We start from the raw sequence: 26,601 nt of genomic DNA on the forward strand, positions 1-26,601 counted from the left end.
GATTTTATTGGAAAATAAGAGTATAAATCAAGTAAGGCAATCAAACCACTTTGACTCCACTGGTAGCCACCTGCTTTCTTAATAAGCAGAAGTCAGTAAATTCCATTTACTTCCAACTTTATAAGTCTATAGATATGGAGCAATGAAAAGATACAGTTTCTTGATAATATCTGACATAGGCATTTTAAAGAAATGTTGCCATTGATCATTAACTGGACACAACTATAACATGACCTCATAAAATATCTAAGTCTTGACATTAATAACACAAATCAATTTTAGCATTCGAAGAACTCCGTTTCCTAATAAATGGTATGTATCAATGACTGCAAAGCTGATGCTTACATAGCTGATTTCAGGGTAACAACCACTGAGTTAAACATTTCATTACAAATTCCCAAACCTACAATTACATTTTTGTATGTTTAAATGACTCCTTAGCTATGAGCCAATGCAAAAGAAAATTGGCGAAAAGAATCCATTTTTATATTTACTTGTAACTGAGATTTACTTGTAACTGATTCAGCTATTTTGGAAAGGATCCACTTTGCAGGATCCCAACGGTGATGAAGTTTCCTTCTAGTCTGGTTTTCACTTGTCTTTTAGAAGGGAAGGGTTGCTACACCTATTATAGGCAAAATGTTTTTGTTAATTACAAAACTGCATTATGCATGTCACACCTGTACATGTAATTTCTTAATTCCTCTATGGAGCTTAATTACTGATAAACAGTTCTTTAAATCAAGAGTTCATTTGGTACCTGTGGAGGATGTTACAGACTCAGAAACTCTACTGAGACTTTGATGCAATGGACACAGGAAATGGCACCACAAGTTTTCCTTTCCAAAAATATTTTCTCCATGAAGGAGAGCCAGCTGCTACTACAATTTATTACTTGCCCACTTTATGGACAATAGCACAACAGTGAAGAACTTCATTTATACAGAGAAAATACAAATGTGAATTCTAATTGAAGCAAGGGGCGCTAAGGTGCACAGGCTCCAAATCTCTCTGTCATGTTTAAAAACGGTACTGCTTATTTAAAGGAAACCTTTGAAAATCATAGCACAGTTTTAGCTTTGAATAATCATGTCTTACACAAAGTGTTCCAGTGTTACCTCAGCCTTTGTTCCAGTATATGTGCAGTTAAGTACCTATTATGTGTATAAGCCCACTGTCAATTCTTCAGCGTTAAAGTAACATGCAGTATTAATTAAACAAGAAATGCAGGCAGTTTTGAGGAAGAAAATAACATTGTATTAAGTGTACAACCCATCTAGTCAAAATTAATTAAACCATTATGGTATTTTCCTATAGAACTCTTCATTACATCTACAAGGCTTGTCTTGGAAGAATGATATTCAGGCTGGAATTTAAAAAAAATACTCCATCTTCAAGTTCTAACACACATACACAAAGCACCCTCACACACTTTAATCCCCATGGATTCTTACTGGCATTGTAATATTTTTCTGCAAGCAACTCTGTCATGCTGAGTGCTACATATTAATTTTTAAAGATCACATGGAAACAAAATATGGTAATGATTACATCATGGCGACAATGTAATGTCAAAAATAACTACAACATTCAGCTTTCCATGAAATAGGCACATTCCTCCTACACGAAAAACAAAATCACAACATTTCACATTAAAGAAGCAACAAAAAGATGTACAAATATTCCCTTTTAAAAAATTTTTCTACGAAGGTAGGCAGCAAGCACCATGGAAATGCACTCTTTGATTTATGATCATTTCCTTTATCCTGAAAGGAGTTCACTTAACACACAGATTTCCAACAATATGAAGTGGTGTGCAAGTTTAACCTGCGTTTTATTTGAATCTATGCCATCAACTCTAGGGAAAATGTGCTTTTACAAATGAGAGCCTTCCACCAGTGACTTGCCCAGGAAGGCTCCTGAGCTCACTCTATGAATAAACTGAAGCTGTACCTGAGTGGAGTTGGATAGTTGGTTTTTCCACGGCTCCTCTGCGCTGCTGGTCAGGTTTGTGCGGTTATGAGGTAGAGAGAGTGCGTTTCGCTGCAGGTAAGGCACGTTTCCATTACTTCCACTTTCTGTTATGTGATTATTGCCTATCAAAATAGTGTCTGTACTACCCAGCGTTCTTGCTGTGCTGCAGGGAATGGGGCCTGCTGGAAAGGGTCCATTAGCCATAGGCTGCCCGGGGCAGGCGGGACGGATTCCACGCTGAGCGACATTAGGCACTCTGGTCAGAGCAACCTGCGGCTGCTGGCCAGAGACAGAGTTTGTAGGCAGTGATGAATCAGCTGTTGGCCCGTTAGGAATTCCAGTAGATCGTACCTGTGCAACTCCTGTTTGTCTCATCTAATGGAACATGAACAAAGGACAACAACATTGGCTGTGGAACTGGGAAAGGAAGGGTTTGTGTACATACAAGGCTTGTGTACATACAAGGTTTGTGTACTTTGCTGCACTGGTCAGTTCCAATTTTATACTCATTTTAAGAGCTTCACAGCTGCTTTTGAGAACCAAGATGACTGTCAGGGTTATAAAAATGCTGAGTCAATTTTAAGTAAAGCTATCAGCACACTTTTTTTCTTGGCCCTTCAGTCTGAGTGTTTTACTGCTGATGCTGGACAGAGAGGGAGAGAGGAGTGAACAATGAAAGGACAAGAGAAATGCTGTTACTACAGCCAAGGATTTTCAAGCAGGACATACTTTTAGATATGTCCACTCACTTTACTTTGAAAGTGTGGCTTGGAAACTTTTATATTAACCAGTTATTCTACAATAAAACACAGCTAAACTGATTACGTTTCAACCACTAATCCACAATTATCCTTTATCCAAAAAAAATTAACATAATGCAGCAAAGGGCACAAGAACTGTACAGCAGAAATTCTTTGGAATTCTAGAAACACAACAGTCCCCATTACTGACAAAAGTGTTGTAGATAAAAATATTTTTGTTCTCACCTGCTGGTGTTGCTGCATCAAGACAAACTGACTCTCCAGCTGTTCCAGCATAAGTTTCTGTGCTGGATTTAGATTATTTCGGTTTGCACGCAGCTGTTCCAAGTGCTAAAAAAACAGTGGTGTTGTTCATAATCATTAAAATTGCATGGGCTTTTAATAACTTTCCCATATAAAATACTAAAAAGTATCCATGAAGACAAGACTTGTAAAGATGAAAATAATTGAGATTTCTGTTGCAGACTGAAATATCTTTCCATACACTCTCTTGCAAACAAACCTTATTACTAGGTACTAAAACTAAAGAGACTCTGTAAATTATTTGAGTGTGTAATTATTACGGCAGCACTAAAATTAAAGTGTGCTGGTGCCATGAAAGAAAACTACATTCAAGTATGATTATATAGAATTCCTATCATAATTATATACATTCTAACATCTTTCTGTATTGTGCTATTTTTTATTAATACTGTCCATCACAAAGTGAATTAAACCTATAGGCACACATGAAAATGTCTCCTGAAAATATAAAAAAATTAAACCAAAAAAACCCCAGAAAATGGTATGATTTAATTAGTGAGAACAGTATCTAAAGTTACAACACTGGTCTTGTTTGCAACTGGATAAATGTAGGTATCTATTACCAAATATCTGATCTCTGTACTCATTTTAAAATACCCTGCATCATTCTACCAGTAAGTCTGCTGCTGCTAAGTGGTATGACTTAAAAAGCAGATGAAGATGGCTCATGCCAAAATCCCTGGATTAACAGTACCCTCTATTCCGAATTCCCTCCGGAGGGGAATGCAATAAATAATATATATATACACACACATATATGCATGCATATGTAACATGCTATATCCATCCAGCCTTTGAATTGCCAATTTTGAAAGGCCAACTTTGAAGATGCAATAAAGGCTTTTTTATTCACACTCCTCTTGCATCATACATTTTTGGCTTTCCTTTTTATGTGTGCTGGAACCTTGTCAAGCTATTGCCAGCACATCCAGACTACTCAAGAGAGGCCTACTGAGGTTCTGCTTAGAGGAGGAAGTTGGATTTGGAAAAAGGTGATACTGAAAAGGGGAAAAAGTACTAAAATATAAATAAGAAGAGAGAAATAATGAGAATGCTTGGAGAGAGAGAGAGAGAGAGAGGGAATGACTGAGGAAGAACCAAAGGGGTGAGGAGGCAGGACAAAGAGGGAGGGAAAATTACACAGTATAATAAAGCCAATATTGTTCAGACAGAGAAAGAGCTAAGAACTATACTGGAATTGAGGGGAACAATGCTCAGTTAATGAGAATGTTTTCTGCCTCTGCACTGTGCTTCCCTCTCTTTGCATCCAAAGCATGCGCAATGCATGGATAAAATTTTCCAGCAGGGCCTGATTTTCAGTATGTGGAACTCCTGCTGAAGCTCACTGCATGCCCTAATGAACTGAAGAGACAACAAAACTTCTGACACAAAACACCCAACATATGATTTCCAAACTAAAATCTAGCATTTCAAATCATTATGTTAGTTGACACAAAATACCAAAAAGCAGCAGCAGATTTCATTTGAGTACTCATTTTGTAGAATGTGTGTATTTGTTTATGCAATTTGATACAAGAAGCAACCTCAGTGGAAGGGATGCTATTAGAATACTTGTACATCTCTTTCAGTATCCCCCACATAATAGCAAATCACAAAACTCATTTTGCACATGAGTGTGACAATTTGCATTTCTGTCTTTAAAACATAATAAGAAAAAAAGAGTTACTGTATGTTCTTACTTTATAAATTATAGAACTCATGCAAAGTGCTCTGTTTTTGCTAAGAGATCATTTAGTTTACTACTAGAACTTATCTCACGTGGAGAGGTCACAAATATTAGAATAACTTGAACTACACTCTGGGAATTATTTGGGATATTATATGTATTTTATAATGAATGTCAGGAATATGAAGCTAGAACATGTCCCATTTTCTTAAAAGGAAGAAGGAAAGAAACAAAATATTTAACAGAGCTTCTGAAGATCTCCCATACGTACCTGTAATTTCTGTGGTGTCAAGCACCAAGAATGAATTTGTTGCTGTACAGGAGGATGTGACACTGCATGGCCACTGCTCCAAACATCTGAAGTATTCTGAGAGAAAATATTACATTAAAATGTCTGACTATCAAAACGCCAACATAACTTCTTTTACTATCTATATTTTATCTTATTTATGAAAGATCTAGTAATTGTTTCAAGAATAATAATATAAAAATATATCATAGTAAGAATGAACTAAAATAACCATTCTACCATTCCCAACAGTATCAGAGTAGTCTGAGCAAAAAGTTAATGATACCTAATACCATAAGGAGAAACAAGCAAACCAAATTATGCAATTAACTTAAATGCATGCTACTTTTAAAACTGAATACTTTATCTACTGTAACGCTATTACATGATGATGAAACACTTGAATTCTAAATATAAGCAAAGGCAATAGACAGGATGACATGATTGTCTCCCTCTCAATCATCAGACTACAACTATACTTCACTGACACAACTACAACTGCAGTATAGTGCCACCAATCTGCACTGCCCTTATTCACTTCCTATCTGAGCTGGAATCTGATTAAACACACCGCTGAATTTTCTTTTTTAAATTTCTAAAAACATTCCCCACCTTGATGCCAAAGGATTAAAATTTACAGCACAAATTCTGTGCATGCTGCATCATTTCAATGCATATTTCCATATAATTTTGGTAGGGGGCTCCAGTTCATTGGAATATATACCTTTGTTGGACTAGATGTTCTTTTCCTCTTGGCAGGACTGGTCAGGTCATCTACTTGGCTAGAAGGAATCATGTGTAGTGGCAAGGATTGCTGTGAAATTGGTGTTTGAGTGAGGCCTAGTACAGGTTCAGTATTTGGATGATGAGGTTTACAAGCCTAAGAATCACAGAAGGAAGACAAAAATATGGTTCTATATATTCTTAATGCTTTCCTTTCAATTTTATAATTTTAACAGCCCACATACATTAAAAGGGCCGAGTAGATATTCTGAAGCTGATCTCAATAACTGAAAAATCAGTTTCCATATGGTCATCAATGGAGGAATGTGTACCTTTCACGGGATTATTAAACCACTGCAGCACTTCTATTTAAGATGAAATCTTTTAAAATCATGAAAATCCACAAAGGTTCTAAATTGGTACCCCCATATTTCTCCCACTTTATAGGGAGCTCCTTGATCTAATATCCCTCTGCAAATAAATCAAAGGCTTCTTTTAATAAAAGCCAATCCTGTGCTCAATAAAATAAGCTTGACCACTACCGATTGTAAAGAACCCTTAAAGCTGGGCACCTGCAGAACATAACCCAACTTCTCACCTGCTGTGCTGTGTTCATGGCACCCTGCCTGGAGGTAAGCTCTGCGGGGATTGGTAGGCTCCATGCCTCCTCAATACTAGGAAGTAATTTAGTTTTATTCTGTAGACTACCTTGTGGAAGGTTACACAACTGAGCCTAGGAAAAATTATGTAAAAAGCAAATTTAACACAAGCCTACTTTAGTAAGAGCAAGTCCATGAAATCTTCCTATATGCTGTAGCTAATTATGTCTTAAAGAGAGGATAGATTTAAAATTTTGGGGTTTAGAAAGGTGCTAGGTATAAAGAGGGTAACCAGAATATAAACCTTTGTGAGAATCAGAACAAAGATGAGCTCTGGATTCAGAGGTCTCATAATTCCTTTTTTCTGAAATTGCAAACAAGAGTGAAAGATAGTGTGTTGCGTATTCTCACTATATGTTATGAGAACTTAAAAATGTAGACAAATACAAAGAAAAAATCAAAATGATGTAAAACAGTATGCTTTGATTAAATGTGCAAAATAGGGTTTATAAGGAATTAAGTTCCACTTAAAAATGAAGAAATAAAATATTACAGGCTATGATATGCTTACAGTACACATGAAAACAGGTTAAACACACCACAAACAACTGCAAGTTAAACTCATGTGTGACTTCTCCCCTCCCCTCTCCTGTGTGCTTGAAGAGTATTTCCCCTGCTTAAAACGTTAGTTTTACCTGTAAATACTTTATCCGTGCTGCAAGTGCAGAGGTATTACTACAATTTTTGCTCCTAGTTGCATTTAAGTAGCATTTAATGGCATCCTGAGGCTGGTTGCAGGACTCATAGAGTGTGCCTAGGTCCATCCAGGCTGCAGCATGGCCATGGTCCAATTGTACAGCACAGATATAGGCCTGTAAAGCATCCATAGGCTGATTTTGCTGTTGGTACAGCACACTGAATAGAAAGATTAGTGAAGTTGAGAATTAATAACAAAGTCAAGACACAAGTAACTCAAATATACACATCCCTCCCCAGACCCTTAATAAATCTTGCCATTATATAAGCCACAGTTAAAAGAAGAAATGTATAAAACTTTAACATGCAAAATTCGTGTATGTAACATATTCAGTATTTTAAAACTGTGAGAAAGCAAATATTAATTATTATTTAAACTTCAAATCAGACAAGTCTGACATCATGGGTATAAAAATAAAAAAGACTTTACAGTCCCTCTGAGTTTACGAAAGAGTTAAAAGCTGATATTCTTTATTTATATATATTAGCATGGAATTATATCATTGTATTATCCTGTATCATTCTTACCCTATTGAACACCATGTATCTGCACTTGCTTCTGATTTATCAATAGATTGCCTATAAGATATAAAGGCATCCTGAACTTTCCCAATACTTGAATAGCACCTGGGAGAAGAAAAAAAGAACTTTGGTAGTATTTATAGAAGGTAATCACTGAGCATGGCTTACCAAGACTGATCTGATAAATGTTAAGTCATGCAAATAACACACACTCAACATAATGCCAGACACAAGCAGACTCAAACATCTCAATGTCTATTACTAATTACTTATTTAAGCACCCCAAAACTACTTCAACCCTGGATTATTACATTTGTAAGGAAAACAGTCATCCCACAGTTGACACTGCATTTCTTTCACCTTATCAGTCAATAGAAACAGTATTTATCTACAGATAGCATTACAGTGAAACAATTAAATTACCTATTTTATCAAACAAATGGTTATAAAACTTAATGTTCTACAAAACAGAACTACTGAGAGATACTGACCAACTCAACCAGGATGGTCCCTGACTGCCTGGGAGGATTTTCATGTGCATTTTTTGCATCTCAATCATATTTAAGTAACAAACAAACTTGTACTACATATACAGAGCACCAAATTTTGTAAAAGATTGCCTGATTCTGTATTTTTTTTAAGTCTTAATTCCTTATGTACAAATTCAAAGGTATTCTAGCATTAAAAAGAACTACAATTATACCACATGGAACAATACCTACAGTTCTAAAATTAAAAGCTCCATATAAAGCCAAGATCAAATATCCATCTATATGTATTTACTAGTTTAATCAACAATAACTGCATCCTGTACTGTTTGTAACAACTTTCTCTGTAGGAAAAAGAACTGACAACTTTCAAAACACATAAGTAACAACAGAAATTTTTTTTCTAGTAAATAACAAAAACCAAACAGACCAAAGGCAAAGGTTTGTCAAACATGCGACACTCTCTTTCAAGTATTTTTGAGGCACACTAGGAAAGGACTGCAATAAAATACAGCATTACTTTGCCTAAAATCCTCCATTAAGTCTAAATACAATGCTTCAGGAGATTGTTTTAATGACAATCTAACCCAATGTCCAACAGACATGTTTCACTCTGCCTGTGTATCACACACACAAAAAGCCTCTCATTAGGGCAGCACTAAAATTAGGTCCCCACAAAACTTTGGCAGATGGAGTTTTTCTAGTGGGAGAGAAGGGAGGTGGTGATGTATTTTGAAAGATAGCTTTAACCAACTTGTTACATGGACAACCAGCAGAGATAGGAAGAGCACAAGGCAATACATGAGAAAGGAAAAAAGTGAATGCACATCCCCATAACCCCTTTTCTTCTCCTCCTGCCAGAGTACGGACTGGGGAAATGTGGTGCAGAAACATTTTTGCTCTAATCCTCCCTGTAAAGCAAAACAGATGCTCCCACTAATTTTTTCACCCCATTTCCTGAATTCTCTCCTTTATCTGCAGGGTCCTAGGCTTCACCCTGACCACCTGAGAGCAGAGCACAGCAGCTGCACATGTGGAGGAACTCCAGCTCTGTCCTGCCTGAGAACTCAACTTGCTCAAGGTACCAGGAATGTGAGTACTGAAGAAAAAACAGGATTTCAGCCCAGTGGAAGATGCACAAGATGATCCCTGGCTCATTTTCCCTTTTCTCTCCACCCCTGCCCTGCCCCTCTGTCCCCCACACTCCATGTTGGCTAGAGATCCCTGTCTTACAGGAACAGCTGGAGAAATATTATTAGCATGACAAAACCAAAAATAGGTTCCAGCTGTATGTGACCAGAATCCCCAAGAATGTCAGCTGGAAGACACTGGGGTTAGGATATTAATTTTATTTTTGCCTTGCTCTTTTTTAATGTATTCCTCAACAGAACTGATGTGTTCACATATGGACTTGAATTGCCCCCAAAGCTTTCTCCAGAACCTGAGTATTTCAATAGTTACTGCTGCCTTAAGTGAAGTATTCAATTTTCTTAAATAGGAGACCAGAAAAACTCATCAAATTTGTATGATTTACATTTGGGAATGTTATTTTTCAAGTAAAAAATACTGTCAAAGGCTACAAAATTAATTGAACACTTAAATAGACATTACAATGGATCAGTCTGAGCTAGACAATGCTGTGTATGCCCTTTAAAAAGGGATGTCTGCCTAGGAAAATATTTGTATTTCAATGCAAAATCTGAGATTAAGAGGGAGATTCTAAGAAATTAAAGAGAGAAAGAACTATGAAAAAGGTATGAAGAAAACATTTACAGAGAATTTACAAAAAAGAGGGAGAGAAACAGGTAAAACCAGGCCAGATATATTCAGATTATCTTAAATGTGTAGACTGAATAACTACAAAAATGTAGAGCCACTTGGGTAATATACATCACTTCAACTTTTAATCTTTATTCAACCATATATGATAGCACCTTGTCCTTCATACACTTCCCAGAAAACTTAGGACTTCAGTGGATATATACATACTTTCCTCTGACAAGTTTAAGAACAGAAACAGTGTAAGATAATGGCAATAATGAGTATCATCAAAAAAATTTACCAATATAATTTCAGTGTCTATAAAGTCTTTTCTCACCTTCCAAGGAAATACCAGGATTGACCAGAATTTGGATCTGCTTCTAGAGATTTCTGGAGATACTGTATAGCATAGCTTTCCTTGGTTGCCTTGTCTCCAAGCTGATCCACGGTGTGATGCATCCAGCCTACAAAAACAATCCACAAATGGGAGAACTGAAATTCCCCAAGACCATTTAATACTAGGCACAGCAGGACTTTGTAATATTGCTGTCTCTTTAAAAATGAGAATATCAAGTAATAAAATCCATTATGTATACATTACAAAGTTTTAAAAACTTTTAAAGTTCTATACTAAAATTACAGGACAAAAAAGACTCAAAGTTAAAATTACTTTTATGTAGTTTTAAAGCACTTTTTTTAGATTTAAATAATTTTCTAAGAGTTTAGGAGCACAATTATGAATCTTATGCTCAATATTCCACTATAAAAGTGACATTGTGAAAAACACCACCATTCTCCCTGTCACACAGCAATTGGTTTTTATAGATACATACATATATAACTATGTATCTATATATGTACCTATATCTAAAGTGTAACATCTACATATTAAGTTGTTTACTCTTTTTCTTCTAGATCCTTGTATTTGTCTCATATCTACATTTGGACTGAGAATTTTTGCATCTCCACTTGAATCTTACATTGTGTCATGGGGTAGCTTTACCTTTAAGACAGCTTGGAGGGAGAGGAAGTTGAAGCTGCTGGTGGCTGATGGGAGTTTTTCCCTCCTGACCAATTATCGGTCATTTTCAAGAATTGACAGCAGATCTGACCATTAAAAAGTGAATTCAACTTGTAAACACCCCCTTAAGAAGTACAGACAGAATTCTCTTGCTCTCTTTGGTTTCCGGCTTCGGACAAGGTAGCAAGGCTCTGTCTTGGCCTCCTCCCCCCCTCTCCAGGCCTACAAGGCCTTGTCATTTCCTCCTCATTAATACAATGTACTTTCCATTCACCTTGACAAATGCCATCACTTCTCATCTACATAACAAATTCATCTAACCATGCGTCATATTCTTTCAAATGCCTTTTCTTCTTTCATTACGTTAGACAAATTATTCATCCCCACTTTAAAGGCCTCCCACAACCCATCCTCCCCAATGATATTTTACATGCTATTAAAACACATCTCTGCTCTAGCACTGATGCAGGGCTTGGTTACCACTTCAAACAAAGCACCTTCATCGCCTTCTCCAGCTGCTCCTCATCTGCCTCTATGCTCAGAAGGAATTCCTTCAAGCAGCCACAAAACCATCTCACTGCTGTTCATACAATGAGTACAAACAAGGAAATCTTTTGTGGCCAGCAGCTGGCTTGCTGAAATCTCTGCATACCACAGTGCCCAGCAATGTCTTGTTGTTAGCTCAATAGCCATCTATTTGTCTTATCAAACCACTGCTTTTCAGAAAACATTTGTAAAATGTAAGATGTGACAAAAGACTGTCACACCCATAAACAGCTCCTCGTGGAGCACTGTGACACAGATTTCATAAACTACCCAAGGTTTGTATAAAGTTCTGGTTAATGACAGAGTTGAGCACACACCTGCACTGCCTGTCCATTTAAAACCCCTGAGAGCTAAACTTTCAGCACCCTAAATTTCTGCTTTTTGATAAAGTCTTAACTACATGGATAGGCAAGACTGAGAAATGAACTGAGGAGTATTGGCAGGCTCACCTTGCTCTCTGTAATTACACTTTCCTTCATGATTTTTATTCTACCTGCTCTATACAGCTCAATTTTTTATTCCATGGGCTCACACTTGGAAGTTCGATACAGACACCACACTTCCACAAATGGAATGAAAACATTCAAACTTTGACAAAGGCAGTTGAAAACAAAATTGCAGCTACTGAACAACATCTGCCTGAGATGGTCTAAGAAATATCACTTGAAAATTGTGGTCACAAGCAGGAGTTTGAATATTTCATGGACTGCAAGAAATGTCAAGCAAGGAGTCAAGTGGTTACAGCGCTGAAAAAAGTACTTTATCTTGCTGAAAATGAGTCAAATAAAAAAATCTACCAATTGGGAAAAAACATAAAAGGATAAAAAAGCCCAGTGATTTTTGCAGTCACATAACACAAGTTTGTGTTATTATTAAATTCATAAACAAGCTATGATTTTGATTCAAAATCCAAGCCCCCAAAGTTTTTCAGCATACAGAAAATACTCATGAAAATACAATACAGAAAACAAGGCTTCTCTGAGGTTGGTTTTTGGAATTCACCTGAATAAGGGTACATTAAGGATATATGTACCAGGTGCTGTTCCAGACAAAGCCTGAGATAAAGATAATAGTTCAGGGATTATGAACAAGGGTAAAAAAAAAAAAAAAGACATTAAACAATTTCCTCTATCTTTAGAAATGTTGTGTGCCTCTTTTCTGTTTCATCAGAACCTTGTGGACTGAAAGATAACATGTTGTATCTTTGTGAGATCTTTACTGAGGTTCTCTGATAAAAAAGAACGAGTCTATTTCTAGAAGACAGAAATGAGAACCAGCAATCCATATCTGGTTTCTCTGCTAAAACAAGGGTTGCTTCCCAATTTTATCTTCCTGCACAGAGTTGAAAAAGGCAGAAAAAGCAAGAAAGGGAGAGCAAACAAAAGTTTTCCACTAGAACAGCACAGGCAGAGGAAACTGTATTCGTTCTTTAGCATAAAATGAACGTACATAAAGAAGGTGGCAGAAAACCCCTAGGTTGTGATGTTCCCCATTGGAAAGACCAATCTCCAATTCTCAGCCAGCATAACTGACTACTTTTCCACTGCTGGGACATTTTTAATATGATAAAGCAAACCACAGACCTTGTCCATACTTCACAAATGTTCCATGCTCTTTTGCAGATCTTTAGAATCTCATTTGTGAAATATTTGGAACAAATCCCTCTGATGTGCTAGCCTAGCTCATGACTCTTTTTTTCATGCTTATCAATCACTCTCACACTGAACCTGCGGCAATGATTTCTTCTTTAGTAAAATCTGAGTGCCTCTGAAGATACAAACTTTTTTGCTGAACCATTTCAGCACCTCAGATACCTCATCCAATTACACAGACACCATCTAGGAATGCCCCCTAGCCAAAAATCACTGGGAGAACACTTTGGGAACCCTAAGCAAATGTTTATGTTGTTCTTACACTCTTCCTTGTGCAACAGCTGAGTACAACTGGAGAAACAATACTGGGACAGATTTGATCTTCAGTCACATTAATTTAACCTCATTTTGGGCAAAGTGGTGAACAGAACTGTTGTCTGGAAAGCAAATGAAACAGCAGAGAGAAGGAACAAACTGCTCTTATCCACTAGTACAGATCTCACTGTGATGTCTACCTGAACTAGTCAGCATTCATCAGCTCAACTGGGTATGTTTATCTGGGAATCACAGGGTTCTCCTTCACAGTCACAGCTTTGGAAACCAGCAACAGGAGCAAAGATTTTAGTAATTCTCTCATAAGACATCTGAACCTGCCTAAATTCCAATCTGGCTCAACAAACATTAGGGAAGGAAAATAAACAAAAGCTATTTTCAAACTGATTTTTTCTGTCAAAGTGAAAAAAAAAGAGTTCAATATACAAATACAAATATGTTTTGACTGTGTTTTTCAAGTAGCATTCTGGCAGATGGCAGGTATTTTCTATTATTTTTTTCTAAGCAGCAGTGCACCACCCGGACTGTGCTTCCTGAGGAGGTGTTTTTATTACCAGCTGCTAAAGACTAAATCTGTGATAAACACCAGACTCTGATAAATACCACTGTTAACAGAGAAGAGTAAAGGAAAAAGCATTATTCCTTCAATGTGCCAGTTAAGACCACTCTATCCCTTTCTCCACACAGAAGCTACCCACACAACAAAACTGGGTGACCTATGCTGACTGAATAAAGAGAGTTAATCCAGTTTTCAGACAGCAGACAATTCTCAAAGTCACTGCTCTTGCTGCTAGCACAGAGACCTGTGGCAGGATTTTATGAATACAACCATGTGCCTCTGCTTCTATTGTGGCAACATACATCAAACAGAGATGAAAAAGAGCTGGTCAGCTCTTTTGAGAAGCCTGTCTTCCACTGATCAGATGGCACAGCCTTTCTGGATGAAACTGCTGACAATTTATACTAGGTGACGTAATACCAAGCTTGAAAAAAAAAAATAAATTCAAAGGGCTCACTGAGATGTAAGCAACACTGTCCTGTGACAGCAAAAAGAGCAACACCCAGAGTCCTGCAGCAAACTCCTCCAGCAGTTTCACTTGTGATTTCACAGAGATGACTCAAAATTAGCCCACTGATTTTGACACTCTCACAAAGCACAAATTATCCCACTCCAAATCCATACACAACCTTCATCACAGAAAAAGAAAGCACTGTGGCCATAACTTAATGGCAGATACAAATCTGAGTTAAATGACTACTATGTGAAGAGAGAAAAAAAAAATAAAAATGGGCATAAGCAGGCTAAATTAATATTTAGAATAATAAATTAGATGAAGAACACAGAGAAGGTGGATGAAGAAGTTCTGTACTGGGTTGAACACTTTTAACAAAATATTCTGGAAACACTTTTATATGGTATAGAGGACAAAAGCATTTTATTCTACCCACTTTTTAGAAATTCTATAGAAAATAAATTAATTTAGAAATTACTTATCAGCTTTCTATAAACATGGAAAATGACATTTCTTAAAAAAATAATAATTCCTTTTCACTTCTTATGTGCTTTTTTTAATGGAACCTGACGAGAAACCTTTCTGTAACAGAAGCTGGTTTTCATTACATAGCATAATTATATAGAAAGAAAAGGTAAATTTTTCAGTTCCCATGTTCTAGTCTGACACAGTATTTAGGTTTACTGCATTTCATCTGGCTATTTTCCAGGGATTTTAACAGAGGCAGAACAGAGAACACAATTTCAACTAGTGCCCTCTTTCTCTGAAGGACCACCCTTTCACTGCCTGAAATCTAACACACAAGAGCTTTTTAACTTTTTAAGTTTAATAAAATTGTTTTCCTCCTCTCTTATTTACTTATCAAGTTCTACATGTTCTATTTGGGCGAAAATCTCACGTACCATGTGCAGTGTGTCTAAGACTCACTTTGGAAATGGAGCCTTAAAAAACACTGCTGAAGGCAAAGATGGCAAAAACGAAACACAGAGGAAAATGAAAGTTAATTTTACATACCTAACTGCTGTAAGACAGTTGCTTTTACTTGTGCAGGAAGGTTTTCGATCTGCAAAAGCTGTTCATAAGCTTCCTTTGCAGAGTGATACTTTCTCTGCAAAAGGAAAAAAGTAAATGGATTAATCATAGAGCTTACAACAGATCACCAATAGCAACGATTTCACAGCACTGACAGCACACAAACACATTGACAAAAAATTCTATTTTTTTTTTTTTTGCATACAGTGCATATGAAAGCTTTAGTAAGTGACATGTATATATATCTGGTAAAAGAATAACTTCCATAAATATAGTATTTAAAAGAAACTGGCTACTTAAAATAACTGAGGGAAATTTGCAAATTATTAATTTTTGTCAACTCCTCGTACATGCATTATGCTTCTGACACTACATTGAATATTCTGCTTTTAAGGGGAATACTTGAATGTGAATCTACATCTGAGAAAACCCCACACAAATTCCTCCCATACAATTTGTAACAAAACCAAAGATCATCAGTAATTGGTGGCTGGTATAATTTTGCCTCTTTCCTTCCTCTGGTATATTTGATCTGCCTCTTTCAAGGTATTTATTGTCCTGGTAAGAGTCCCACCACATGTAGAATTAAAAGGTTTATGCCTAGATAATGAAGGAACAATATCTTATTATCTGCTGTACAGTTTAGGTGTGCCTACAGTCTGGAAACACTCAATTTTCAATTCCCTATACAAACTGGTGTTGGTACAGAAAACACATTTCCAGGTTAGGAATGGGGTCATTATTGACTTCTGAGAACTGTATGAGCTGTTTTGTGTATATTAAAGGTTAAGTTTCCCAATAATTATTTGATGAATTATTTGGTAATAATGTCAGCATCTATCTTTGCATTTCCTAACAACAGTTGCTTAAAAGTGAATGTATTCTTATGTTCAACTGTTCTGTGCCTCCTCTTCCACAAATACGGTTTCAGATGATTCAGCATTAGACTTTATTCTGGCAAACAGATGAAGAGTGCATTAAAATAAATGGGGGCACCTAAATGCAAATGACTGTGGCTTAATTACATTTGTTTTAAGCAAGGAGTACACAGTAATCAGTATTGGTGTTTTGAAGGGACAACTGGGAAGAAAATGCTAAACAATTAAATATCTACTAGAATTTTAAAATGTTATCAAGTTCTTGAAATCTCAAAGAAGACAACTCTGGTGATTAAAAAACCTTATTCTAATCAGGAAGAAAAATTAAAGCAGCAATTACATACTTTCAAATGGAACAAGGGGAAGTTGGTAGAAAAGATTTTTAATTGGTGTTCATGAAATGCAGACAACTGGTAAGAAAACAAATAATATAAATAAATAAAATATTCATGTCCAGCAAAAGAAAAACAATCAGGAAAAGATTTTAAATTTAGCATTGGGAACAAAATTTGTAGTTTATGACTATGAATGTTAAGCAAATGAACGGAAGTTCACTGTAGAGCATGACAGCAGAGGCAGCAATCCAGATGTCAAATTAGGTAAACATTAGTGCCTAATATTCACACTTTGAAAAATATGTTTACAGGCTCAGGAGGTTTCAGAAGGGCCTTTTAAAACACAGCATGTTTTCCAGACCTAGAGTATTTTTTACTTTCCTGATTTGTTGTAGCATTTACCCTTTAGAAATTTGATTACCTGTGTGCCTTAAAATACTAACAGAACTTGTCACAATGTCAGAATTTGTTTTTTTTTCATTGCATCAGAATGGGTTGGGTTGGAAAGTACCTAGAAGATCATTCAATTCCACCCCCCTGCCATAGGCAGGGACACCTCTCAGTAGATGAGGTCGCTCAGAGCTTTGTCTGACCTGGCCTTGGACACTTCCAGGGACAGAGCATCCACAGCTTCTCTGGGCAACCTGTCCAGGGCCTCACCAGCCTCACAGGAAAGAACTTTATATCTCTCTGCTAATTCCAAAGTCCTTGATGTTTAGCTGCATCATGAATGATCTTAGAAATGGAAAAGGGGAGGAGAACCCAATCCAGCATCTTTCTTTAGACACCATACAAGCCATCTCACTTCCAGAGGTGAAATATTAGAAACCAGCATTAAACATCACAAAAACCACTGCTCATTCTCATCAGCACCAGGCTTGTCTCTTGTCCAGAGCCTGGCAAACCATCATTTAAGGTGCAGTACTGTGTACTTAATTAAGGAATTAATTAATCTTTTCACTAATATTAAGAGAGGAGATAATTTTCAAGCATATGGAGGGGTTCATAAAACTGTTTCACTGTGTCCTGTGAAAGAAACTGAGCAGAGTGTCTCCAAAACCTCTCTAATTGTGTCAGAGGTAATATCCAAAATGAAGGCAGAACTCTTTTGGTTGTCAGTTTGCCAAATTCCAGGAAACAAGATACCACTCCCAACCAGAACTGTGAGACAAACCAAATCTAAGTGCAGAATGCACTTTTTGCTCTGACTTGCATTAAAACAAAGTTCCTGCTGCCTGCAATTGTCAGCCAGAAAGCACAGCTTAAGCACAGCTAACACAGGTCACACACTTATACAGGACACCTGCCATGGTGGCCTGGGGTATTTAACTTCCTTTTGATCTGCTGGAGTAAAACAGAGCTGATGTGTTGAATGGAATCTGGATGGTAGCCAAGTAAGAACCACAATTCAAAAACCTTCAATCCATGAAGTTGCTTAATGGTGCCTTGGGATGGGAGATTTCTGTCCTGTCATACAACTTTGCACCAAAAGCATTCAAAAGAAAAATATTCTGTTTATCAGATTTCTATCTTTTATTTATACAGAAATACTTAAGGCCATTTTTCATTGGGCCATCAAAAGACAGCACTTACTTCCTAATTGACTAAAAATATAGTTTATGTCTGTCATCTCTTTCATTTACAACAGGGTTTGTTTTCATGTCACATCCCCTCCTCAGTCATATGATACCTTTAAATGTGGTAAAAGGGCACAACATCTACATTATGTAACCAGTCAGTCAAATCTCAAATATATCATAGCTATCTCAGTAGCCACTTGGTTTCAATTTACTTATAATCTGGAAGCTCAGGAAGTGCTCTGTAATTTCCCAAAAGATTCACCTGAAAATCTCTGTGGTAGGACTTGACACAGAATTAGTAACACAGCTTTATTTGCTGCTGAACGCAGGTCCCTAATGCCACATGCATCAATTTAATTTGCAAATTCAAAAACTTTTAAAATTGCACTTAAATTTGAAAATGTCATGTCAAACATACCACATATACTTAAAAGGCACATGGGCAACTGGTGGGAATAGTCCCTCTGTATATGAGAAACATTATCTATCTATAAATTGAGAAGCTTTGTATTTTTAAATCCACATACTGCCTTTTAAGTACAAAGAAAATCTCATAAAAGAATTTTCCTGAGAGCTGTATTGTGGGATTTTTATTTTTTGCACTCAATTTGGGAGATTAGTATATAGATATGTTCATTAACACAGCTATTCCATCTTATAGAATGACACTCCACACAAAAAATATTTTTAATTTAGCCAAAGCAAATCAAATTCCTTGAGTGACTGAAGACTGTAGTCTAACTTTACTAAAGCTTCTATAATCTGAATTCCACAGACTGATTACATCACATAGTTCGAAACTCAACGACACTTTATCAAAATGAGCTTAAAGCTTACCTGGATTTCATATAAGTGGGCAATGTGAAACTGAACTGTAAGAGTAGGAAAATCAAAATTATTAGTTTTAATGAACAATAGCAATTACAATGTTTTGAAGAGAGGGATAAACAATGTTTCAAATTTATTAATGCAAACCCAAGACAAATCACATTTTGAAGATACCAAAAGAGTATTTTTTTACACTGGTATTTTACACTTAATTTATCAGACCTGACAGAAAATTAATATCCTAACAAAGCACAAGAACTGCAAACAGATATCGAGAAAAACAGCCCATGGATTTTATCTGTATTCTGAAACAGAGTCCATTAACCTTTCAGTAAACTTAGCAATAAAATCTCTTGAAGCTGTGGTAAGAGAACACAGGTAGTATTTTCTATACATAACCAAACAAGAAATAAACATTTTAATTCAGCTGCCAAGAAACACACTAGCTAGGTTACAGAACATTATGTTACATACTGCCGGTTTTATATGGGAACTTAAATTTAGGTGTTTTTTTCTTCCTTTTTAGGAATTGTCTTTCCCTTGTTAAACTGAACCAGAAGTGTTAATTACAGGTGACACACTGACTGTTACTGTTAAGCATTTTCAATTCCTCATCCAAAATGCCATAATACTACCAGCAGCCTGTGCAGGCAAGAAGATTGCTGGCTGGAGAAAGAAAAATGGAAGTTGTTCAAGAGTAAAAGCAGAGGGAAAATTACCCTCAAATCATCACAGAAAAGACGTGAAAACTGCTAACCTGGACTATCCATGGACTGGTAGATAGCTAAAGCTAATTGAGATGAATGTAATCTTCATTCTGCTTTGATGAGGAAAGAAAAGTTCCTTTGAGACAGACTTTTGCTCAAGTAAGAAAATACCTGTGTTTGAGCCAAGCTCAATTTATTTCAATTACACAGATTTCTCTCCCGTGAAGCTACAGAATAGTGTGACACCAAATTACCATACACACAGGTAATATGGAGTTCAGGGTTTCACTCTGGGTCATAAGGGAGGGAAAAAAAAATCTCCCTTTGTGCACTGCTTTGTCCTCCACTATAAAGAAGGAAGCTGAGTGCACTCTGGAAACCAGGTCAGAATGAAATGCATCATCTAAAACTTTAATAAACTTTTTGTGTTCCTTGCTAAAGAGCACATAACACACCCATTATGTTCACTGCATCATCAAACTTCACTCTGTACAGATGAAAGAAAAGCCCTGCTTTTGTTTCAGGAGTTCATTATCTAAAAAAGTCTCTATTTTTTTCCCCTTCTAGCAAAACCCTTTCAGTGTGAAGCTCCAAAATGAAGTGATGCCTTGGAAGGGAAAGGAAAATTAAAAGTGTCAGATTAGAGACTGCCTAAATAGGAAGAAAAGATGCTTAGTACTCCAACATTTCTGCTGGGAACACACTCAGTGTAATGCTGCTACTCATTAAATGGAGCATTTAGTGAGGGTACCCAACACCCTGGGGGTTCAGTTCTCCTTCCCAGACTCTCATCCTTTGGGATTGTCAGGCAGTGAAGCCTTTACATGGGACCATCCCTTTACACAAATCTGGGGCAGAGGGGACTGGAGGGGAAGGGTCAGGAAAACGATACAGAAATTCAGAGATTTAGTGAAAACCGATAAAGTTAGTGAGAAAGAATATGAACAAACATGAAATACAATAAAGAATCACATGGCTGGTAGAAAAGCAGTAAAAGCCTATTGACTCAGGGAGAAATCTGCAAATTTTTACAAAATTATCTTTGCTTGTTCCCGATAAGTGACAAAGCTTTGAAGACAGCCTTGAAGCACAGCTGGTTCCTTGATACAGCCAGTGGTTTCAGCCATGTGAACAAACTCCCTTCACTACCTTGCTGATAAAATATTCACAATTCCATCCAGTTTTTAAAGAAAGGCTTTTAAATATTTTATCCAATAACTCTGAAGTGAGACTTAGGAGGTAACTTAAGCTCAACATGAACAACTTAAACTCAAGCATGAAGGCACCTAAAAAACTGAAGGAGTAATTTCCTTCGCAAGTCTCTGCCTTTTAATTCTTACAGACTCCAAAACACAGAGAAACACGTTTATTCTTGCATACAATCCCACTAACTATGGCTAAATACCTGCAGGACACTCTATTACAGCCCACAGTACATCCTGCTTAGTATAGATCACACTGCACTAAAGATTAACATGTTCAAATACAGACTAATATATATTTAACATCAAAAAATCAAATATGGTGCTGTTTTTCTGATTTCTGCAGTAAGACTGATGCTGAACATCTGATCTATACATTTTAATGGCATGAAAATAATCACTGAAAATTTACAGATTATCAAGATGACAAAAGTTTTAAATAATTGCTATTAAATGTGTGCCACGACACAAACATCAGTTTTATAAATAAGTAAGTCAAATAGTAGGTTTCCTCCAGAATTCAAGAATAAGCTAAGCCTCAATTTTTACTTATTCCATTTACTAAAGCAATCCAAAATTCCACTGGAACATCTGTCTCCACTGAGAGAGGAAGACAGGTTTTATATTCTCCTTCTCTCAACACCAATTCTTTTGACTTTGAAGACCTGGCTCATTGAAAATTCATACAGTTGAGAGCATTAAGACTTAAAAAATATCCACAGCAAAGTAAATACTTCTTGGTTACTTACTTTCAGCGTTAGACAAAGTGCAGGGATTGCAGTCAATCAAAGCTAACTGAAAATGCTGAAAAGAAAAGAAGAATTATTTGCTTTTCAAACAAAGTAATATTACCACTTGGGCACACTACTAAGAGTAAATCAATTTTGTACTTGAAAATCAATACTGCATTTTACCATGTGTCTTAAAAATAAAAACAATTTTCAATTTATGTTCAACTGCTTAGTAGAGGAAAGTAAATTTTTTTTATTGCAAATACTGCAATGCTTCTAGTAATGTAAGACAGCAACAGATCTTCACAGAACAACTGGGGTTGCATCTGAAAGGATGAAGGCATCAAATGAATAGTCAGAATTGGAAGATCAAGTTTTTATATACACAACTGAGACTGCAGACACACCAGCTCTTAGCCTCATGGAGATAAATACTTAAGCACTAAATCTATCTAGAGAAACAGAACACTCTCCCTGAAACTCTCTCAACTCAGCGATCAATCAACTGAGTGATTTTAAGTTTTTATAAAATTGAACTCTTGTCAAAAAACATTTAATATGAATACCTCTACATTAAAACCTGAGCTCATAAATTCTCACATCCTCTCCTCCAGATGTTGAGAAAACTTCAGTTAAAGATTAAAACTTGTTTGATTTTAATCGTGTTTCTTTAAGGAATACAAAAAATACCTTTTAAGACATTCTAGGTACTGAGGCAAGTTTTTTACTCATCTATAAAGAAAGTCACAAAAGCAGAGCAATAAAGTCTGTCTGCAAGTGCCATGTTAATTCACTGATCACTATTTAGTTTGAGACACAAGTGTGTAAAAATGAATGGACCAGAATCCCCAGTCCCCGAGCTTTTTCATAAACTTGTGAGAAAATCCCAACATGGGATGAAATTTTGATTGACATTAGTTCAACAGAGAATAAGGCCTAGGAATACAGGAGCCTTAGAGTTACCTATGAATGTACTGTTAATAAATACAGTTATTTACCAAATACAGTGTCAGGTGATTTCTAATACACAAAAACATGACTGATGGTTTAGTGTACTTTATTTTCTTAGCATAAAAATGGTAATTTAGATCAAACTATTCAGGATGCCAAACTAGGTGGCAGTGGGAGCCTACTGCTGTAGCTCAGAAGAAAAAAACGTCTGAATCAATGGATATGTGCAAAACACTTTCAGTATTGTTGTACTCGGAGCTATTAGATGCTACTTAACTTTCCTCATGGTCATAATAACTCCTTGAGTACGGCACGTCTATGCAAAACACATCTCTAAGATGTGGCAGATTTTATCAGACCATCACATTTCCGAAAACCCCTAATTTCAACAGGGACCAAAAATCTGAAAATTAATGTATTATCCTTAACAAGACATAAGAAGAATGCTGACACTTCCATGAGCTCTGACATACACTGATGCAGCTTCCTCCTCACCAACTTCATCAACATCATTTGTAACATATAACAGCATTTAAATAATGAACCAAACTCAAGTTGAACAGCAACTCAAATTCATGATTTATAATGAACATTTTAGTAATATCCCCCCAGAAGAGAACACAAAACCCGACGGATTCACACTGTAAAATAACTTCTAGCATTTGCGCAAGTATTAAATAACAGCTTACAAATATTATTTATTAGCTTATTTCTCTGCTGTGTCTGTTTTCCTTTCCCTATTGCTCAGCAGGCAGACAACTTACAGTCTCCCCTCACTTACATTGCAATGCAGGTTGAGTGCCTCAGAGACATCCTTTAGTCTGTTACCATAGTGATTCTACTAAGCAGACAACTTTAAAAAAAACCCTAAATAAAAATAAAATGCCCTATCCTAAATTGCATTTTGCCTGCCAAAAGAAAAAAAAAAAAGCCTCTGGCCTGTACAACTCAGTTGTTACCGATCTAAAAGGTACAAAATCCTTGTACAGATGTGTCATCTTGCACTGTCACTTAGAATTACTATGGAAAGATAAAGCAGAATGGAACAGATTTGTTCTCACCTAGCAATGCTATTATGAAAAATAAGTATATCTAAATAAAAAAGATTGACAACTGTTCTGTAGCAGCTCTTCTGAAGGGTTATTGCAGTGAGACTCCCTGAGAGAAAGCAGGCAACCATGTAAGAATATCTAACCATTTTAATATAATAAGTATTCCAACAGTATCAAGTGCTATACAGTAAAAAACCCACAAATATTCTCACCAATGCTCTCTCAAAAATTAAATATTCACTGCTACAGTAGCCAATTTTTGAAATTCAAAAATACACATTATGAAAATTTTCTTAGTGTGGTAAATTTCTATTTGCACTGTTCACTCATCTACAAATGGCAAAGAAATTGATAAACCAAAGCCAGTAACTACAACAAAACACACCGTTTGCACTAGACAGTTATCACAATTAAAAGCAATACACAAAAACCCCAGAACGTTTCAAAGCAAGAACCTTTGAAATGCACACACACGAACAAACCTACACCTCTTGCCGGAAAAATACACAGCTCCCCGTTAAGTACTCAAAAATCAGACAAAAAAAAAAAAACAAACCCCATGCACACATTCTAAACATCAACCTCGTCAGCCAAATGCAGATCCATTAATCACAGTTACCAGCACCAAAAAATTTAAAAAATAGTAATAATTTCCAACTTCCATTTCTGCAACCAACAGCAGCGGCTGGCAAACATCTGCACCCCTCTCAAATATTGCAGCACTGAGCTGGCTACTGCTGTGTGGAATAGTTGTTATGCAGGAGAGGCCGCTGCAGCTCAGAGACGACACACAATACCTCAAGGCAGACAGCAGTCTATAGAAATTCAAATCCCCAGTAAGAGGATTTACCTAGAAGGCAGTGTTCTGAATGTTAAAAACTAACAGGCTCTCCTCAAGGGCTTCAGCTCAAGGCACAATCACAGAATCGTTTAGGTTAGAAAAGACCTTTAAGATCAGCCAAGCCCTAAATCACCTTGATTTGTAGCCATCTGTAATTGCAGAGTTATCTACAGCCCATTCCATCTCCTCTGGAGTCCTTGATTTGTCTCTGATTGTGGAAACAATTCCGAAGATAACCTTTTCAAGGATGAGAGGTACAGTGGATTCCATATAAAGAGAGCTGATGAAAGCATTAGGTCTGGTAGTAAAGTAACAGTAATCTGACACTGATTTAAGTAACTTAACATGCTTTCCCTCATCGAATTAACACCGATTCTTTACAATGTACCAGGCAAGTACCCAAGGTTTTGTTGTTTCTTTAATCAATAAATGACAAAAGCAAAACGAATCCTTTTCTTCTCAGTGCAAGATTTTCAGTACTGTCTCTGTTTACATCCAAATCTGAGACCTCAACGTAGTGATTCTACTCCCTCCTCCTCTCCAGGGTGACATCAGCAAGTTTAATAGCTCTCGGCTCTGTATTTATTCAGCAAGGCAAGCCATCATCTGAAACCTGACAATCCTCACCGACTTACCATGAAGGAAAGCTCCATCATGACTCAGTAAAATTCTGTCAGGAGATGGCTTTTTCTGCCTGTGTGACCTAGGTGTGCTGCCCGTGTTGCTCAGAGCAGCTTTTGTTCAGATAAGTAGGACACGGAGAGCCTTGTGTAACCAGCCGGGGCAGAGTGCCAAGCCTCCATTTGCCAGGCATCTCTGGGACCAGGGGAGAGGGTCAGGAGAGGACACGCTCCATGTGCTGCTACAGCAGCTCATCCTGCTGCTCTCCGCTGCTTTCTGAGCTCAGAACAAATCCAGCTTGCAAGATAAAGGTTTGTGTATTGTAAACACTCGGGTACTTCTGTCCAACATTCAAAAAAAGCCAACTTACAGATGGGAGAAAAAAAAAACTGCTGGAGGACAGAAGGAACAAAGGCCACATATACATATACACTGAACAGAAGCAGCAGGCTCTGAAAAATCTCTTGTTCTGACAAGCTCTAAGAGAAAAAATATTTTTTTAAAAACAGAAAGATCATACAAACTGTATTTCTGCAAGCCAAAAAAAGGCTGCATCTGAATTTACCGACCAGTATCTTACATAGTGATTTTCACAAAGCTATCTCAACACTCATGTTTGCCTCCACCTTTTATGCATTATTTCTGCAACATGAGAATTCAGCTTTTCCTGTGCTAACAGCCTGAAAGAATTGCCAGCAGCAGCAGAATGACGGGGACGCTGCCGCAGCAGCAGCGTGGCCCTGGAGCTGATCTGCCCAGAGCTGGGGTTGTTCCAGGACTCGGCCTCCAGCCCCCACAGCTGCCCAGGCTGCACGGACAGCACAGCTCAGGCCTTGCTCACAACCTTTCCGTGTGCCCTGAATGTCAGCCCTGCAGTCACAGTTACACCTGATAAAAGTGGATCTGTACAGATGGACATGGCTCTTGAGGAGAAGGTTCATGAGTGAAGTGCACCAGAATCACTGAATATCCTGAGCTGGAAAGAACCACAGGGATCACTGAGTCCAACTCCCATCCACAAGAGTCAGACCATGTACCCGAGAGCACTCACTGAACACTCCTTGAGCTCTGTCAGGCTGGTGCTGTGACCACTGCCCTGGGGAGCCTGTTCAGTGCCCAACCACCCTCTGGGGAAAGAACCTTTCTCTAATACTCAACCCAAACCTCCCCTGACACAACTTCAGGCCTTTCCCTCAGGTCCTGTCACTGTCACCACAGAGCAGAGATCAGTGCCTGCCCCTCTTTTCCCCACACAATGAAGTTGTACCTGCATTGAGGTCTCACCTCAGCCTCCTCCAGGCTGAACAGACCAAGTGCCCTCAGCTTCACATGGCTTCTTCTCAAGGCCTTCACCATCTTCACTGCCTTGGGCCACTCTCCAAAGGCTTCACGTCTTTTTTCCATTGTGGTGCCCAAAGCTGTCCCCAGCACTTCGAGGTGAGGCTGCCCCAGCCCAGAGCAGAGCAGGACAATCC

At 37.3% G+C, this 26,601-nt stretch overlaps 1 protein-coding gene across 36 annotated transcripts in view; it reads right to left on the minus strand.

Moving 5' to 3' along the window:
- Window positions 1-26,601, minus strand: part of KDM6A (lysine demethylase 6A) — a 151,768-nt gene that overhangs the window by 37,275 nt on the left and 87,892 nt on the right. For 8 of the 36 annotated variants that reach the window (XR_015284061.1, XM_086879671.1, XM_086879664.1 and 5 more), the window contains 11 exons: window positions 21,680-21,734; window positions 19,031-19,065; window positions 15,383-15,476; window positions 10,201-10,327; window positions 7,621-7,719; window positions 7,032-7,251; window positions 6,336-6,470; window positions 5,739-5,894; window positions 4,997-5,092; window positions 2,961-3,065; window positions 1,954-2,349 (listed from right to left, as the gene is read on the minus strand). Coding sequence is in view for 32 of the 36 variants with exons in the window: in XM_086879671.1 (XP_086735797.1) it covers window positions 1,954-2,349; window positions 2,961-3,065; window positions 4,997-5,092; window positions 5,739-5,894; window positions 6,336-6,470; window positions 7,032-7,251; window positions 7,621-7,719; window positions 10,201-10,327; window positions 15,383-15,476; window positions 19,031-19,065; window positions 21,680-21,734 (1,518 nt within the window). In the remaining 4 variants the exon portion in view is untranslated. Of the gene's footprint in view, window positions 1-1,953; window positions 2,350-2,960; window positions 3,066-4,996; window positions 5,093-5,738; window positions 5,895-6,335; window positions 6,471-7,031; window positions 7,252-7,620; window positions 7,720-10,200; window positions 10,328-15,382; window positions 15,477-16,622; window positions 16,689-19,030; window positions 19,066-21,679; window positions 21,735-23,393; window positions 24,460-26,601 lie in introns of those variants that run through there. The other 28 variants (XR_015284060.1, XM_086879665.1, XM_086879660.1 and 25 more) reach the window with 8 other exon arrangements.

The sequence above is a fragment of the Cyanistes caeruleus genome, chromosome 3 (genome assembly GCF_971803275.1).
Source record: "Cyanistes caeruleus chromosome 3, bCyaCae1.hap1.1, whole genome shotgun sequence".
NCBI classification, from domain to species: Eukaryota; Metazoa; Chordata; class Aves; order Passeriformes; family Paridae; genus Cyanistes; species Cyanistes caeruleus.